General features: G+C 33.2%; 2 protein-coding genes across 2 annotated transcripts in view; one reads left to right on the top strand and one right to left on the bottom strand.

The window, feature by feature from the left end:
• Window positions 1-16,556, bottom strand: part of LOC138333871 (ileal sodium/bile acid cotransporter-like) — a 35,082-nt gene that overhangs the window by 12,588 nt on the left and 5,938 nt on the right. Inside the window, exon 2 of the mRNA XM_069282514.1 lies at window positions 13,551-13,643. The gene's annotated coding sequence lies outside the window, so the exon portion shown is untranslated. The remainder of the gene's footprint in view (window positions 1-13,550; window positions 13,644-16,556) is intronic.
• LOC138333869 (putative amine oxidase [copper-containing]) lies at window positions 134-11,789 on the top strand. The gene is made up of 4 exons (XM_069282510.1): window positions 134-339; window positions 689-751; window positions 6,426-8,525; window positions 9,004-11,789. The coding sequence occupies exons 2-4, from the start codon at window positions 710-712 to the stop codon at window positions 9,298-9,300; spliced, it is 2,439 nt and encodes an 812-aa protein (XP_069138611.1). The 5' UTR covers window positions 134-339; window positions 689-709; the 3' UTR covers window positions 9,301-11,789.

The raw sequence follows: 16,556 nt of genomic DNA, 5'->3' as shown, positions 1-16,556 counted from the left end.
ATGCACTTTAGTTAAAGGCGGGAATATTCTAGTCAATGGTCAATTTTCTATGGGCATACTGCCAAACATATTAATCAGCGGCTGGAGGCTGGATTTGATAAAGTATGGAGAATGGTACACTCCTGAGTGGCTATGTCTGATGATGCGGTACCGAGCTCAGGTCTTCATTTTCCGTAGTGAAATATATAGTATTTGTGACGTGGTCCCTGGTATCCACCACGAGGCCCCGTGTGTAAATAAAAGGCAAGCCCCTCTCACTGGACCAATTCATATATGTGTTTCAACACAGCTACACGTGCATTAAGAATATTACAGATATTTCACCTGGAATCTTAACAGGTAATTATTGTTCTGGGACTATAGGATAGAACATCATAAATGTTTATTTCTTAGTATTTTCTTTTTTATTATTTTTAAAAATTGTTAAAGGAGTAAATGTTTTTATTGTTTTTGGGTGAAATTTAGCAAATTTTTGGCAGTAACGAGTTCTTTAATTCGCGTATGAATTTATTGGGCAAAATAACGCGTACGATTTGGTAGGTAACTGTAAGATGTTGACTGTTGATCTCGATCCTGTATTGTGATGAACATCTTATCACTAATTGACACTTAACTGACCAGGCACATACTTGACGTAATTAGTTGGGCTCATTAATGCATACTGACCAACATGTTTGTATTATTGTAGTGACCTGATCGGATTAGAGCCATGCTTGAGGCAGACGAGGAAAGAGGTCAGATCTTTGCAAAGGTAGGTCACCGTGTTTCTCTGTCTTGTTTATTGATGTACTACACGTTCAAGTCAGTCAAAATGGGTGATTTTAAGTACTTCACACTCGTGGATGTTTTCTTTTCAATTATATGTCCAAAAGTATTATGAATCAGTAGTGCATGTTGTTCATGTATTGTGTTATTACAGATATCGGAATAGTATGTTTATAATTAGCCATATTCCGCCCGCTGCATTAAACACGTAGCAATTTCTATATTTAGTTATGATTTTGATGTGAATTTTTGTGAAACTTTTTAATTGTAAACTTTTGTGTTATTTTTCCATTGTTTCAAGTTACTGTCATTTTAATGAGATTTTGTTTCATTTTTCCATTTCCACAAATGTGGTTAAGATAAATTGTAGTTAGCGAGATAGACTGTTTACATCCTGTTTTTGCTGAAATGCGCTTAACATATAAATTAAACTTTGTGTTAGTAAACTCAATTTATTTGTGGAAATGTTTTTTTAAACTTAATTGAACAAAATGGGGTTATTTTTTACTTGTTCTCATTTAATGCAAAGATATGTTTTCTTGGTAATATTTTTGTTCATCATCATTTTGAGGAAGTCTGATCATTTTGGTGATAATGTATTCATGTTTCTGAATCCTCTGATTTTTAGGAAATTATATGATCTGTTTGCCTGTATGAAATGAAATACGGTTTAAACTTGGAATTAATATTCTTTTATTTGGAAAAAAAATGTTCGTAATTGATCTAAAATTTAGGTTTTCCTCTAATTTCGTAATAATTCCATACATAGTACTAAAATAGCTAAAACAAAAAGGTATTATAAAAAGTCTTAGTGTGATACGCGAACTCCTGATAGAAACAAAATGAAAACATAGTAATAGAACAGCAATGATTTTTTTTTTATAAAATTGATCTACGTAATTTTGACATTTGCATATTATCAATAATTCTTTAAAAGAACTGGTTTTTTCCATTTTCTTACATCATAGAACAAACGACATTAATACGAACGTATATACGTATTTAAAGCTTTATACTGACATAACTAGATTAAAGTAAGATCTGAGATTGTTGATTTCATAACTACTTCCAACTGTTTACAAAGATGAGTTTATTTTTGTTTATCTTTAATCCGGTACTTTTGTTTAACATAATTGAACATTGTTTATAACCAGAAAAGTGCGATTAGTCCGGAAAATTAATTGTTATGGCTGCCAAAATTAGTTTAAAATGCTGTCAAATACATGTATTTGAAATTTAAAGGAAAACGTTTAAAACTGATATTATTTTATCAATACATTGCAATGTAAATCATCACAAAATATCAATTTCATGTAAATAAGAGATTTTGTCATTACTTCTATTTTTTCTTAAAATAATACATTTTACACGCGTTTAAATTTTCATAAACTTTTGGGCATCACAAATTGAATAATTGATGGATAAATGTTAATGTTTTCCTCTAATTTCGTAATAATTCCATAAAAAGTACTAAAATAGCTAAAAAAAACAGGTATTATAAAAAGTCTTAGTGTGATACGCGAACTCCTAGACAGAACCAAAATGAAAACATAATAATAGATTTGACATTTTCATATTATCAATAATTCTCAAATTGGATAATTGATGGATAAACGTTAATTGACATAATACAAAGTCAGGATTTTGCATTAAAACTTATATGTTCTAAATACATATAGTGTCACAAAATTTTCACAAACAACCTTTAAATATCTGGTTGGAAAATATATTTTTATTAATAGTTAATAAATCAAGCTTCCTACTTGATAAATACATAATATACATAATAAAAACTAAAATGATTTTGTTTTCCTTAAAGTTACAGTTGTTCTGAAAATAAAAACAACTAATATATAACATATCTCCGTGATCTCAAGTGGGTTAATTTTCTTGAAGAGTCAGAAACATTTGAATTTTCTTGATGACTCAATGTAGTGCTTTTACTTAAAATCTTCAAATCAATTGTTCGAATTTGCCACGTGAGTTTCCTGGAAAAACTCAGATAATAGTGTAAATATTAAAAGATAAATCCGTTTCATGAATCAAAGACATTAGATTTGACAGCACATATTTGTGTGATTTTTTCTTCGTTTCACCACCAAAATAACAACAAAAGTCAATAAAACACAAAAGAATGAAATCAGTAGCTCAAGGGAATCCACATAACGAACGTGGACAGTATTTCCGATTTTATGGCTTTTTTATCTAGCCTATAATTTGCAGTAAGAGTAAAATTCGTCCCTGCTATATGTTCTAATTCTTATTTTCCATCTTTCGCCTAGATTTAATGTTAGAATTAAAGGAACGAAATTTGTTACAAAATTGTATGTAAATCGAAATTATTTTAGTTTGGTTTAAGTCATCGTGTCCATATGCGTTCATTTTGTTCTCATTTAGATTTGGTAATGTTTCATAATATTTGGAAAGTTTTTTTAAAGTTTTATTGAGTAAATGCCAATTTGAAACCTATATAATTTTCTACTTTGTTGAATATATTTGACATTATTATGAAAATTACATAACACAAAACTGATATTAATTAACTTATATGTCCATGAATGTGGATAAGGTGCAACAAGGATTGTTTAATATGACACACATGGAACTCTATTTCAACTGTAACCTATACATAACATAAGCTTTAATAACTTATCGCAAGCAAGATTATATATAAACAATGCAATGTCCGGTTTTGTATTGAAGGTCGTCTCTGTGTAAACTCAAATTAACCAAATAATACCGACTCGTACATGTCCAGCGCATTTTTATTTTGTCAATAGTCCTTATTTTGTTTCCCATTAATGACCTAGATAATTTTATAGTGAGTGACGTGTACTCGTTTAGAAACTCTGGGCCTAATCCATTTGTAATTCGCAATAGTCTAGTAAATCCATTTTCAAATTGTTGGTTAGTACAAATACCGGCTTCAATTTAATCCGGGACTCGTTCGCTGGCTCTCTTGTTTAAGACAAAAGTGTAACTGAAGGAGCTAGCTTTTGTTATTTTTTGTAATCATAATTGTAATTTCTACTTAATTCTGCTTGTCTGTTATCTGCATTTGATGAAATATCCATGCTCACTCACAAGTGATTGTGCTTCATTCCTGCTTACTAATAAATTACTATGACTGTGTCACAGTTAGTGAGTCACTCATATGACATAACTTAATCATGGGTGAAGACGTTATGAAAACCTTACGGTTATGCCCTTATTTGGGCTTACTGTGGTTATGATTGTTTGTTTCTTGATATATATATATATATATATTGTTGTCGTTTACTCTAAATAAGATAAGTTTTATTTGATGTTTCATGGTATTTATTGTCATCAATATTCCTCAGTTGTCATTTACGTTAAAAGCGGTTAGGTTTATTTGATATTTCATGATATTTGCTTTGATCCATAGTCCCTTACCGTTGTCAATTACTTTATAGGACGGATGTCTCGAGTTCAAACCTCACCACTTTAGGCTTGTTTCATTTTATATTTGCCAATTATATATATATCTTGTGTTTTTAGTATTATTCATTTATTCTTTATTTGTTTTTCCATTTGCCCTCTGGTGTATAAATGATACCCCATGTTTAAAAGACTTTGAACATAGTACAACAAATTAAAATCGCACAACTATCAAAACTTATGTCTCAGAATGTTCTCGACATGTATTTAAATCATTCACACTATTCCATCCCATTTATTTCTGGCACAGTTGGAGACTTCGGTTGATGTATAAATTGATTTGGTCTTCTCTGTATTCGCATTCCTCACTTAGTAATCAATCATCTTATCAGGCTTATCTCCCCCTTACTAGACAGACACTGGAGGGCGCAATCATCAATAATCGGTCAGTCGTACACAAAATGTCTGCACTAAAGTACAACCTACGCGCAAAACTAAAATATCATGTGCCATATCGTACATGTCAATCAATAAATGGACCATATGTAAGCTATCTACATAATACTTTACTGTATTACAAGGAAGAAATCAATAATGAAACTGATATTTGAGTTTAATTAATTATAAATCTAATATTCAGCCATTGTTTATGAAGAAATAGTATCCATATGCCAGAATATTTCATAACCAGAGATAGCTAGCTAACTCGCCAAAATCCCACATTGATGCGCCTACCACGAGCCCCATCGAGATTGAAGTGATATATCCTTATTATTTCAATCATCGTAAAATTCAAAAGATGATTAATGTACATAAAGATTTTTTTCTTTGACAACAGTTTGTTATAATGATAATATAAAATGATCTTTTTTGATCTGCATATCAAAGTTCTTATAAACGTTGTCTATCAGTGACCACAATGCACTTAACCAATCATGGATACAACAAAATGGCGCTTATGATATCGTACTTTATAAAATAAAAAAATCTATATGGTTCTCTGATAATTCGCACAAAAAAAACCAACAACCAGAGAGAGTACATGCTAGATGATAACAGTCATACAGATTTTTGTTGAAGTAGGTTGGTGAAGTTGTCGATGTTTGTCTAAGACATCAATAGTCACGCAAGTGATCGTTAAAAGTTTTTATTTTCATTTCACCCTTTATATAAGTCGCATAAGGTTCGATTGATCTAGTGGGTATGATCTTTGAAGAGGAAATGTAAAATTGTTATTTGATGGTATTCTTTTTCTTGTCGTCTGCAATGAATTGACTATGGTGTTAAGATGTGTGTTATTTATGAGCGATACTTTATGCTCATGTATTCTAGGCAGTTGGGAAGCTCACAAATAATCCCGAATCATTGGGCTTTCTGTGAATGGACAGTATATGATTCATTCGCCTTTTCGGTCCATTAATCTGTCAAATTTCCAAAAAAAGTTTCTTTGTAATTAAATACACCGGTATTTATAACATGCTTGATCAATATGTGTATAATAGTTATATAATCATTGCAGAAATCGTAGAGCGCGTTATTGAACAAAGTTTAAATGTTTCTCTCAAATGCATATTTTATAACCCTAAATATTGTCAGAAAATGTATAAAAAGGTCAAAACGGACAATAAAATGATACAGCTTGATAAACGCAGTGCTAACAGAGTTACCTCTCTTGGCAGTGTCTTATGATTACTTCTTCTGTTAGAGTTATGGCCCTTGAGTAGGAAAATTTAAAGTTGCTTCTGTTTCTAATTATGCCAATATAACTAAGACTATTTTTGATAAATAACTAATAAATAAAAATAAATAAATAATAATTTTGGAAGCTCCCTTCTCTCTAAAAGATGATGTTATTTGTGTGTCTTGTGAGATGAGAAAATGACGTTTCTTTTGTACTTCATAAAGCACAGTTGCACACAGTAAAATAATATAATAACATAATTGTAATTCTTAAACAAATATATATTCTGAGAAATCTTATATTTTCCTGTGTTATTGTACATTCAGTTATATTACAAAAAAGTGAATATTTTAATTGCTAAGAAAGATGTTCAGACATAAATAAATGACCAAGTCATGAAAGGATTTACAGGAGTCTTGTAGCATAATTAGGCAAAAGGATTAGGCAAAAGGATAGGTCCAAAAATATTTTTCATGGTTTTTTTCTCTACATTTACTAATAAACATGTCTTCTGTATATACCGACTATTTCTAAATCTAGTGTTACGTAAATACTCTATCATTCATTTTCTCTTTCACAGAGTACTTTGTACACCTTGAGGAAGATGCTAGACAACTCGTATAAGTGGAAATGGATATCGCTAGTATTTACAATCTCGACGACGGCCTTCCTAGTAATCAGCGTATCAGTCTGGGTCATCAAAGACCGACAAATCGAGGCAGCCAAACTTCCAAGTTGCGCCCTTGATTCGGACAAATCATTATCGCGATCCAAACGTGAAACACCACGTCAAACAGACGTGTTCGCCGCCATCACACCCGAGGAAATCGACGTGATTTTGAACTACCTTTACTTGAACACTGACCTTAACCTGACAAAACCGGACGAAGCTGAAATAGGCACAAGTTTTATTCACACTATGGAGCTTCAACAGCCAAGTAAGAAGAAAGTGTTAGGTTATTTGTCAGGATTGACCGAAAAACCTGAACGGATGGCCAAGGTTTTGATTTTCCGTGGAGATGCAAATCCTCCAATTATTCAGGAGTATATTGTAGGACCTATATCGAACATATCAGAAGCGAAGGTGATGAGCACGGCTTCCCGGAAAACCACAATCCCATACAATTTTAGACCATTCTCATCATTCGAATTCAAGGCCATTTATAGATATATAATCAAGTACATAGCGACCCGTGCAGGCCATGTCCTTCGGGAAAGCTACAATGCTACTCCATTCGACTGTGGCAATCAGTGTCTCCGGTTTTCCATGACCCCAATATCAAGTGCTTTTCTGTCGAGCGGTGAGCGAAAGTCCTGGTTCTGGTTCGCGTACGACATAGAGTTTTACACCCTTCATCCTCTTGATTTCCAGTACAAGGTCAATATGGCGAGCGCTAATCCAAAGGAATGGACAATTGAGAATGTATGGTATGCAGAGCAGATGTTCCCAAACCTTGACGACTTTTTGACCCAGTACACTTGTGGTAACATCAATAAGACCGTAAGAAACTTTCCATCCGCAGAAGAAAGCAGATACAGTTCGTTAGAGTTTCGGGAACCTCTCTTCCCCGAAGCGGTTCTCCGTCCTCCATTCCAAGTCGAACCAGACGGAACCCGCATCACGGTGGCTGATAACGAAGTACACTACCTTGCCTGGGATCTCAAGTATCGCATGTCTCCAACTGTTGGACTGCAATTGTTTGACGTTAGGTTCGACGGTGAGAGAATCCTTTACGAAATAAGTCTTCAAGAGGTCGTGGTTACCTATTCTGGATTCAGCCCATCCGCTCGAATGCTCAACTACGCCGATGGCGCCGGACTGTTCGGCACTAGATGTAGGGGTCTGCTTCCCAGCGTCGACTGTCCAGCAAATGCTAAATTCTTAAACACACACCTGTACTCTGCTAACGAGGGTGGCCATCGAACATATGAAAATGCAATGTGCATATTTGAACATACTACAAATACGCCAGTTCGCCGACATCGTGCCTACGGTCGGATCGGGGCATTTTATGGCGGGTTGGTCAGCTCAGTGCTGGTGGTGAGAACAATTTTGTCAGTGATCAATTACGACTATATCTATGACTTTTACTTTTATCAGACCGGTGCTGTGGAAGTCAAAATATCTCTTACTGGGTACCTCGGAACTACCTTTCACACTCCTGAAGAGAACCCATACGGGGTACATATCAAGGAAGGCATAAACGCTGGAATTCACAACCATCTATTTCACCTTAAGGTGGATTTAGATGTAAAAGGAACAGAAAACAAATTTGAAACACTGGACATCAAAGTTGAAAACAAGACCAACCCGTGGAATGATGGAGGATATCACATGCAGACTTATTATGAAAGAAATGTTAAAGAAACAGAACTTGAAGCAGTATGTAATTACAACTTTTCGACGCCGAAATATCTTCTTGTCTCTAGCTACAACGAAACCAGCGACCAAGGTCTTCCCCGCTCGTTCCGTCTGCTGCCAAGAGGAATGTCAAACATGATGGTGAATCCCGCATTCGGGTTTTCTAAGTCTATATCCTGGGCGAAACAGCAGGTTGCCGTGACTCGCCACAGGGACGATGAGGAGACAAGTTCCTCCATTTACGCCATGTGGGACGCAAGTGATCCGGTGGTCGATTTTGCAAAGTACATACAGGACGATGAGAATATTGTCGGAGAGGTAAATTTCTTCTTTGCTTTCCTCATTTTAACATCAATCTTCTTCATGTCCATTCGCGAATGTTAGGTCACGATACTTTGTCTTTATTATCGGATGTATGAATTGAAGGCGAATCCACTAAATGCAGAAATTTTTATTTTTTCAACAGTTTTTTTATCAAATTGAAAGACTTTTAGCCGGATTAAGACTCCATTGTGTATTTTGTTTACACTATTAGAAGTACATTTCAATGCCATATACAATTATTCAAACGATTTTGAATCGGAAGTTTATCTGTTTTTAGTCCCTAAGGATGTAGCCTTTAAGTCACTGAACATTAGTTGATCAGAAAAAACTCTCCTAGCTCATGGAACACTGTTCTTTACGATTAGGTTACAGAATAGTCAGATTATGCAAAAGAAGCAACCAGAATAATATTTATTCAATGTAATTTGCATTGTGATGGTTCAATACTGATAAAAATGATTTCTATTTTTAGGATATCGTCGCCTGGGTAACACTTGGGACACAGCATATCCCACAGATCGAGAACGTTCCAAATACTGGCACAGTAGGAACACATCTCTCTCTTTTCATCATGCCATATAACTACTTTGACGAGGATCCATCTATGAGATCACGTGACGGTGTTCGGATAACTCCGATTTCGGATGATCATCCGACAGATGGCGCTAATGTAGAACGGTATAACCGGAGGCCAGACGAAGCATGCGTGGCGAGCGTTTCACTTCCGGATGAGGACCTACAACGGAACAGTAGATTTCTGTTCTCGTAGTTGTAGTGGAACACAGACAGTCTTTTTTAAGTTTTGTTATGCTAGAGTTGGTTAAGAAAACAGCTTTTACTGATATAAGCTTTTCTGAGAAATTCTAGCAGATCTTGTTATAATTCGTCATCATTTCAGCACATCAACAATGCAATGCATGTGTATATTCATATTAGATTTGATAAGGATAGAGTTGGATACGTTCTGTATATATTTGCATACTCATGTTATATCATTTTTGACGTATATGTATATGTATTTGTATTTTTGAAATCTACTATTTATTATGAAAATATTTGTGCCTAGTATGTTTGCTTAAGGGGAATGTCTTTAAAACTTTTCTAATTGAATAACTGTATCACTTTTCTTCATTCAACATGTGTTTTGTTTTAAAATTGAGATGTTCAAAATCCCATGAAAAGTAAAATAATCTGAATTTCAATTTATGATAATTGAAGACAGTTAATAATAACATATACCGTAAAGAAATCGGAACGCCAATATAGTGCCAGCTAGCATAGAGGAGACGACGGGTTCCGATTTTAAACAAACCTGTATTGGTGCAAGAAGGGTATTCATGATGTATATTTATATATTTAGGTTTTTAAAGCATTCCCACAGGAACGTTTCCAAGTGTCAATATGGTTAAAGATGCTCCACTGCTGCCAAATCGTACTTTTTCACTATCAAAAACAGGAGCAGACGATTTAGTATTTTTCTTCAGTTACAAAAGTTACTTACTTTACACCATTACCACCATTGAAAAGTTTGAGCTACTAATTTTACTTTAAGTTAAAAATAAAAAATAGTTAATTGCATCCCGAATAAAAATCCGTTGCACTATATCCTAGATGGAATGAAGTACTGATTGCGCATGCACCAAAGGCAAAATAAATTATTTTATATCATTTTTGTGTTAATTATACATATTTATATATATACAAGATTAAACACCAATTATTGTTCAAATGATGAGTATCGTTTATACTCTATCGGCGGTGGAACATCTTAAATAATTTTTTTTTTTTTGGTTTATTTTCTTACGAAATATAGAACTAATTTTTTAATATTTATTAATGGTTCAAATAATAGCCAAATATATTTATGGTTTAAACGACTAGCTTTTTTCTTTATGAACAGCAATATTAGTGTTACGATTAAATTTTCACGATAAAAAACCCCAACATGTTTACATCATACTATCACGTGATTTTGTGTGTCTATGGCATCTCTTACATTAATTGAACTAGTACTAGAAACACTTACTTCCTTAAGTAAAAGAACCATTATTTCATTATACTAAATGTCAACATTGAAAATATGTCTAATCGTTAAATCTGTTTGTAATTGCATGTCTCGTACTGTTTCTTCCTGTGTACTGAGAATCGTTTTTGAATAATGTGAAATCCTTGTGACATGAGAATGAGGCATATTGTCTCAAACTTTATAAATTTCAAATCACGTGGATCATAAACTGTCGTAGTTACTTCTTAGTGCCATTTTCAAAGATAAGTTGCTATCGGTAAAACGTCTATAGATGTTATGTTTGGTTCTTATCCTTATGATGTTGTAGATTTGCACTTGGCATATAATCCCCTGATATCTAGTAACTTCGCCCGTGTAATATTGTTCCATATGTTACTACTGCAATATAACTTAAAACGATTTTCATTGGCTGGAAATTTATTGTGACGTCATGGCTTTACGTCAATAAACAATGACTTGTCATAATTCGAAGACATTGTGACAAAACGATGTTTGCAACACATTTTAGTGTTGAAATTCTTCGCAATAAAGGTTATTGTTGTTATGTGACAAAGGTTCCTAAATTGTGTTCATTTTATATTAAGTTTTATAAAACGACTTAAAAAGGTTTTATTATTGTGAAGCTTGGCGAGCAAAAATAAAAACTTCGAGACGAGCAAAATTAATAACTTGAGAAAAGTATCATAAAATCTCATATGAAATGAACACTCATTTAAGATTTTATATATATTTAAAATATAGACTAGAATTGAAGATGATGTTTGGAACATAAATATTTGTTCATTGATCACTGAAAACTTTATTTTTTACATCGTGCTTAATTAAATGTATATAATAAATGTATTCGTTTCTATGCACACATTCCTGTTATGAATATAGTAATGTGTGGGGGAACGAAGACACATTCATTTTTTACAACGGCAGCAGTCCATATTGTAAACTTATTTCGTTATGCTTATTTATATTGTTTATTTGCCATTCATCATTTTAAAGAAATACACTATACAGATAGTATATAGGCCTACCTCAATAATATCACAGGCACACTAGTCTGTATATTTGTTAAGAGTTTCGCACACGTATTTATAACTTTTTATGACATGCATGTTGACGGAATGCTCATCAGAGCAGGACCTATTCTTATTTATGATTGCCGACAGGGTAGACTTCTACCCATAAATACTCAAGATTTGTTTTGGCGATATTTATTTGGAAATAAAATATAAATCTTTCGACGTGAGTTTGTTTTTGGTATAACATTTGATGACAGGATTTAATATCCGACAACAGCTTATATATGTACAGATACCTGTATATAACAAGTATATACCTTTATTGAGGTAAATATGGTGTTCAGTCGACTTGATGAAATTAAATTGATATATTATTATCATTATAACACCATACGGACCGAATGAAAGGTCTTATATGTCAATGTGATATGACATTGACCGAAAGAAAGGTCTTTGATGTCAATACGATATGTATTGACCGAATGAAAGATCTTTGATGTCAATATGATACGATATTGACCGAAAGAAAGGTATTTAATTTAAATAAGATATGATATTGACCGAAATAAAGGTCTTTGATGTCAATACGATATGTATTGACCGAATGAAAGATCTTTGATGTCAATATGATACGATATTGACCGAAAGAAAGGTATTTAATTTAAATAAGATATGATATTGACCGAAATAAAGGTCTTTGGTTTCAATAAGATATGATATTTTAAAAACAAAAGATAAGTTATGTTTCGTAATGAATTATTACGAACGCTGTGACTTCACCATGACGTCACATGGGCAATATTGACCAGGACCAAGTTTCCCAAATGGTGATAAGGCAGTTTTAACTATAATCTTGAAATCAGGATAAAAGTATTTCTTCTAATAAGAACTTTACAAACTTTTACAAGATTCATAAGGCCCCACTCGTTCACTGCTTACTGATTTATTAGATTATATATTCACGGGTTTGGCAGCATATAAGAAATGGAAATTGCACTAATCAGGACCCTATTGTTCAAAGTATGGTTAGCTAAATCACATAAGTTATTTCTCATTTATTTACTGCAACATTTGTTATCATATATTCACCAAACTCAGCAAGTAAGTAAAGAATGGAGTTCTTAAGATTCGAATAAAATTTTGTAAAAACTGTATCACCAGAGATTAATTTATCTTAATTTGAAAATTGCCGTTTAACTGTGATTAGCGTAATCACTTTTTGAACAACTGGGCCCAGGTGATGAAGTTAACCGCTTTCTAAACAACAAGGTCCATGATGCGACGTCGTTATCACAACAATGTTTGCAATAACGACTACATTATATTTATGTCGTTCTTGAAATTTTCTCTGTTATATTTTTTTTAAATCTTATATGTAGAGATACACTACAGTTAAAATCATTTTAGTCTTTTTTTTTAGTCTTTTTTTTTATGCATTTTTTTTTCAAACAGTTTGCACAAATATAAGAGTATTATTCAAATATAATTGACATACCTACAGGACACTGCACTTAAGCAATGGTGGGTGGACAACGTAATTACATTAATACTTTTCTCAAAGTAGTTCCATGATGTACATATTTAGTTCCTTTACATCTGCAGTACTCACATATTTTATTAACTTAAATACTGATTTTATACTGTTTTTTATTATAATATCTTTTTATCAATTTATTTCTAATATCTTGGTAAATTGTACAAATAAGAGTAAAATGGAAAATCCGTCAAATATCCTCGCACTCCATTATTTCAAAACGCGAAATAAACTTCGGGAGATGTTTGTTTCCATGCTGTTACGATTTACAGTTAGTAGTCACTCACACTTAATCACATTGAACACCATGTAAAAATATATTTGTTTTTCAAAATATTATAAACCAAACTCCAATGCTAGGCTGACTTTACACTTAACCATAGCGTCGTCAATTTAAAGTGGACGAGGTGTGACTGTATCGCAACTTCATGGATCAAATATTTTACCTGTGTCAGTCGTTATGCTTCTAATTTACTCGGAGTTTCTTCCCTTTGAGCTCGCAGACGTACTGGAACACATACAGACACCTTTTATAGTAGCTGGAAAAAAGAAAATAGCAAGATAATACTGTAGAATAATCCATTTTTGCTAGAACTGTTGAAAATTTATATTCGGTTCTTTGTCTTTCAATTTCTGCAAGAGCCATTGTTTGGAAATAAATTAACGATATTAAGACAATTTTCCAAATCATTATATCTATACAACTAACTTTTTGTATATCGAATTAAATTTTAAGATCCCATGTATTGGAGTCATTCATAAACGAGTATTATTGTATGATATCATGTCAGGAGAGTTCTTTCTCGGCTCCATTTACATACATATATCTGCACTATATTTTACAACTGTAATCAAACTCACTTTGGCGGCGACCTAATTTAGCCACTTCTCTTTTATGAATATGATTTACCTATTTTCGCGGCGATTTCATTTCGCGATCACGTATTGCATGGCATCCTCGATACTCCCTGGGTTACTATCACTGAACTATCTCATTGTAAAACAGAACAAAATAGGTAAGTGAGTCCTTTAATGTGCATCAAACGAATCGTATAACGATACACTGTGGTTGACTTTGTGGCTTTGAATTCGGCCGTCGCTCTCTCTCTCTCTCTCTCTGTAGTCTTCAAAAGAAGTCTTTACAGGCCCGTGATTGGTCAGATATTTTCTTCTGAACTGCCTTCATTATTACAATGAGTTAGTCAAGGGGTTGATGTAATAACCGTAAGCATCGAGGACAATTGCCTAGATAATTACACGGATTTTTTTCCAACGTGAAATCAAGTTGGTTTACAGTATCATCATTTTCCCTATTGTTCGGTACGCTAAACAATATAGGTAAATAAAACACCACAATACCCTGCTAGCGAGTCAATAATTGTACGATATGCAAAAAAGTCTGTAAACTCTTCAAAAAATGACGACTGTAAAAGGAAAGTGTTGTAGTATGCCTTTATGTTATAAAGACCATGTTATTAAAAAATGATTTGTGGAAAAAATAACGTTACTTAAATTGATATATTAAAGTGATAAAAAGTTCGTTGGTGAAATACGAGCACATTATGTAAATGGGTCTATTTACGAGCGTACCAGACAATGATGTAGGCCGGATGTCGTTTCGCACGGCCACAGCTAACCTTTAGGACGACATAAACTAGTTCTCCCACAAAGAGATTAATCCTTCTTTCCGAGCAATCCCAGCCATCAAGTGAAATTCTATGGTGATGAAAACTACTTTTTGTAACTGAATATCTATGGAAACCGATTTCGGACAAAAATAGTATGTCCATGCTTATATCTCTCTACTTGTTCTGAAACTATTATCACACTGACTAACTTGTTCTGAAACTATTATCACGCTGATTAACTTGTTCTGAAACTATTATCACACTGACTAACTTGTTCTGAAACTATTATCACACTGACTAACTTGTTCTGAAACTATTATCACACTGATTAACTTGTTCTGAAACTATTATCACGCTGATTAACTTGTTCTGAAACTATTATCACGCTGATTAACTTGTTCTGAAACTATTATCACGCTGATTTACTTGTTCTGAAACTATTATCACACTGACTAACTTGTTCTGAAACTATTATCACACTGACTAACTTGTTCTGAAACTATTATCACACTGACTAACTTGTTCTGAAACTATTATCACACTGATTAACTTGTTCTGAAACTATTATCACACTGACTAACTTGTTCTGAAACTATTATCACGCTGACTAACTTGTTCTGAAACTATTATCACACTGACTAACTTGTTCTGAAACTATTATCACGCTGATTAACTTGTTCTGAAACTATTATCACACTGACTAACTTGTTCTGAAACTATTATCACACTGACTAACTTGTTCTGAAACTATTATCACGCTGATTAACTTGTTCTGAAACTATTATCACACTGACTAACTTGTTCTGAAACTATTATCACACTGACTAACTTGTTCTGAAACTATTATCACACTGATTAAACTTGTTCTGAAACTATTATCACACTGATTAACTTGTTCTGAAACTATTATCACGCTGATTAACTTGTTCTGAAACTATTATCACACTGACTAACTTGTTCTGAAACTATTATCACACTGACTAACTTGTTCTGAAACTATTATCACACTGATTAACTTGTTCTGAAACTATTATCACGCTGATTAACTTGTTCTGAAACTATTATCACACTGATTAACTTGTTCTGAAACTATTATCACACTGATTAACTTGTTCTGAAACTATTATCACACTGACTAACTTGTTCTGAAACTATTATCACACTGATTAACTTGTTCTGAAACTATTATCACACTGATTAACTTGTTCTGAAACTATTATCACACTGATTAACTTGTTCTGAAACTATTATCACGCTGATTAACTTGTTCTGAAACTATTATCTCTCTGATCAACTTCTTGTTATTCTTTTCGAGTTTTCTCTATTGTGCATACGGTGTTCAATTATTTTATTGCTGCTTTTCGATATGTTATTGATTACATAAGATGGAGATGTTCTATCCGCTGAATTTTTGGTTTTCGTTCAGTTTCCCAATTTGATATTGTCTACGGTATTTCAATCATCGTGCTATTGGTATTCTTGTCTTCGTGATATTGGTATCCGTGCCTTGCCTTCGCGTTAATGGTACTAACGCCTGGTTATTATTGGTATTCTTGTCTTCGTGATATTGTTATCCGTGCCTTGCCTTCGCGTTAATGGTACTAACGCCTGGTCATTATTGGTATTCTTGTCTTCCTATAATTGGTATTATTGTCTTCCTATTATTGGTATACTTGTCTTCTTATTGTTGGTATTCTTGTCTTCGTGATATCGATATCCATGCCTTGCCTTCGCGTTATTGGTACTAACGCCTGTTCATTATTGGTATCCTGTTCTTCTCATTATTGGTATTCTGATCTTCTTGTTATTGATATTCTGATCTTC

Source organism: Argopecten irradians, chromosome 10, assembly GCF_041381155.1.
Source record: "Argopecten irradians isolate NY chromosome 10, Ai_NY, whole genome shotgun sequence".
Classification (NCBI taxonomy): Eukaryota; Metazoa; Mollusca; class Bivalvia; order Pectinida; family Pectinidae; genus Argopecten; species Argopecten irradians.
The sequence above is the reverse complement of the archived record's forward strand: the minus strand, read 5'-3'. Positions and strand labels throughout refer to the sequence as shown.

Bases quoted from the DNA above. Each gene is read 5' to 3' on its own strand.
- LOC138333869 (XM_069282510.1), top strand. From the start codon at position 710: ATGCTTGAGGCAGACGAGGAAAGAGGTCAGATCTTTGCAAAG. The intron at 752-6,425 runs GTAGGTCACCGT...TCTCTTTCACAG, and splicing joins GAGGTCAGATCTTTGCAAAG to AGTACTTTGTACACCTTGAG. The intron at 8,526-9,003 runs GTAAATTTCTTC...TTCTATTTTTAG, and splicing joins ATGAGAATATTGTCGGAGAG to GATATCGTCGCCTGGGTAAC.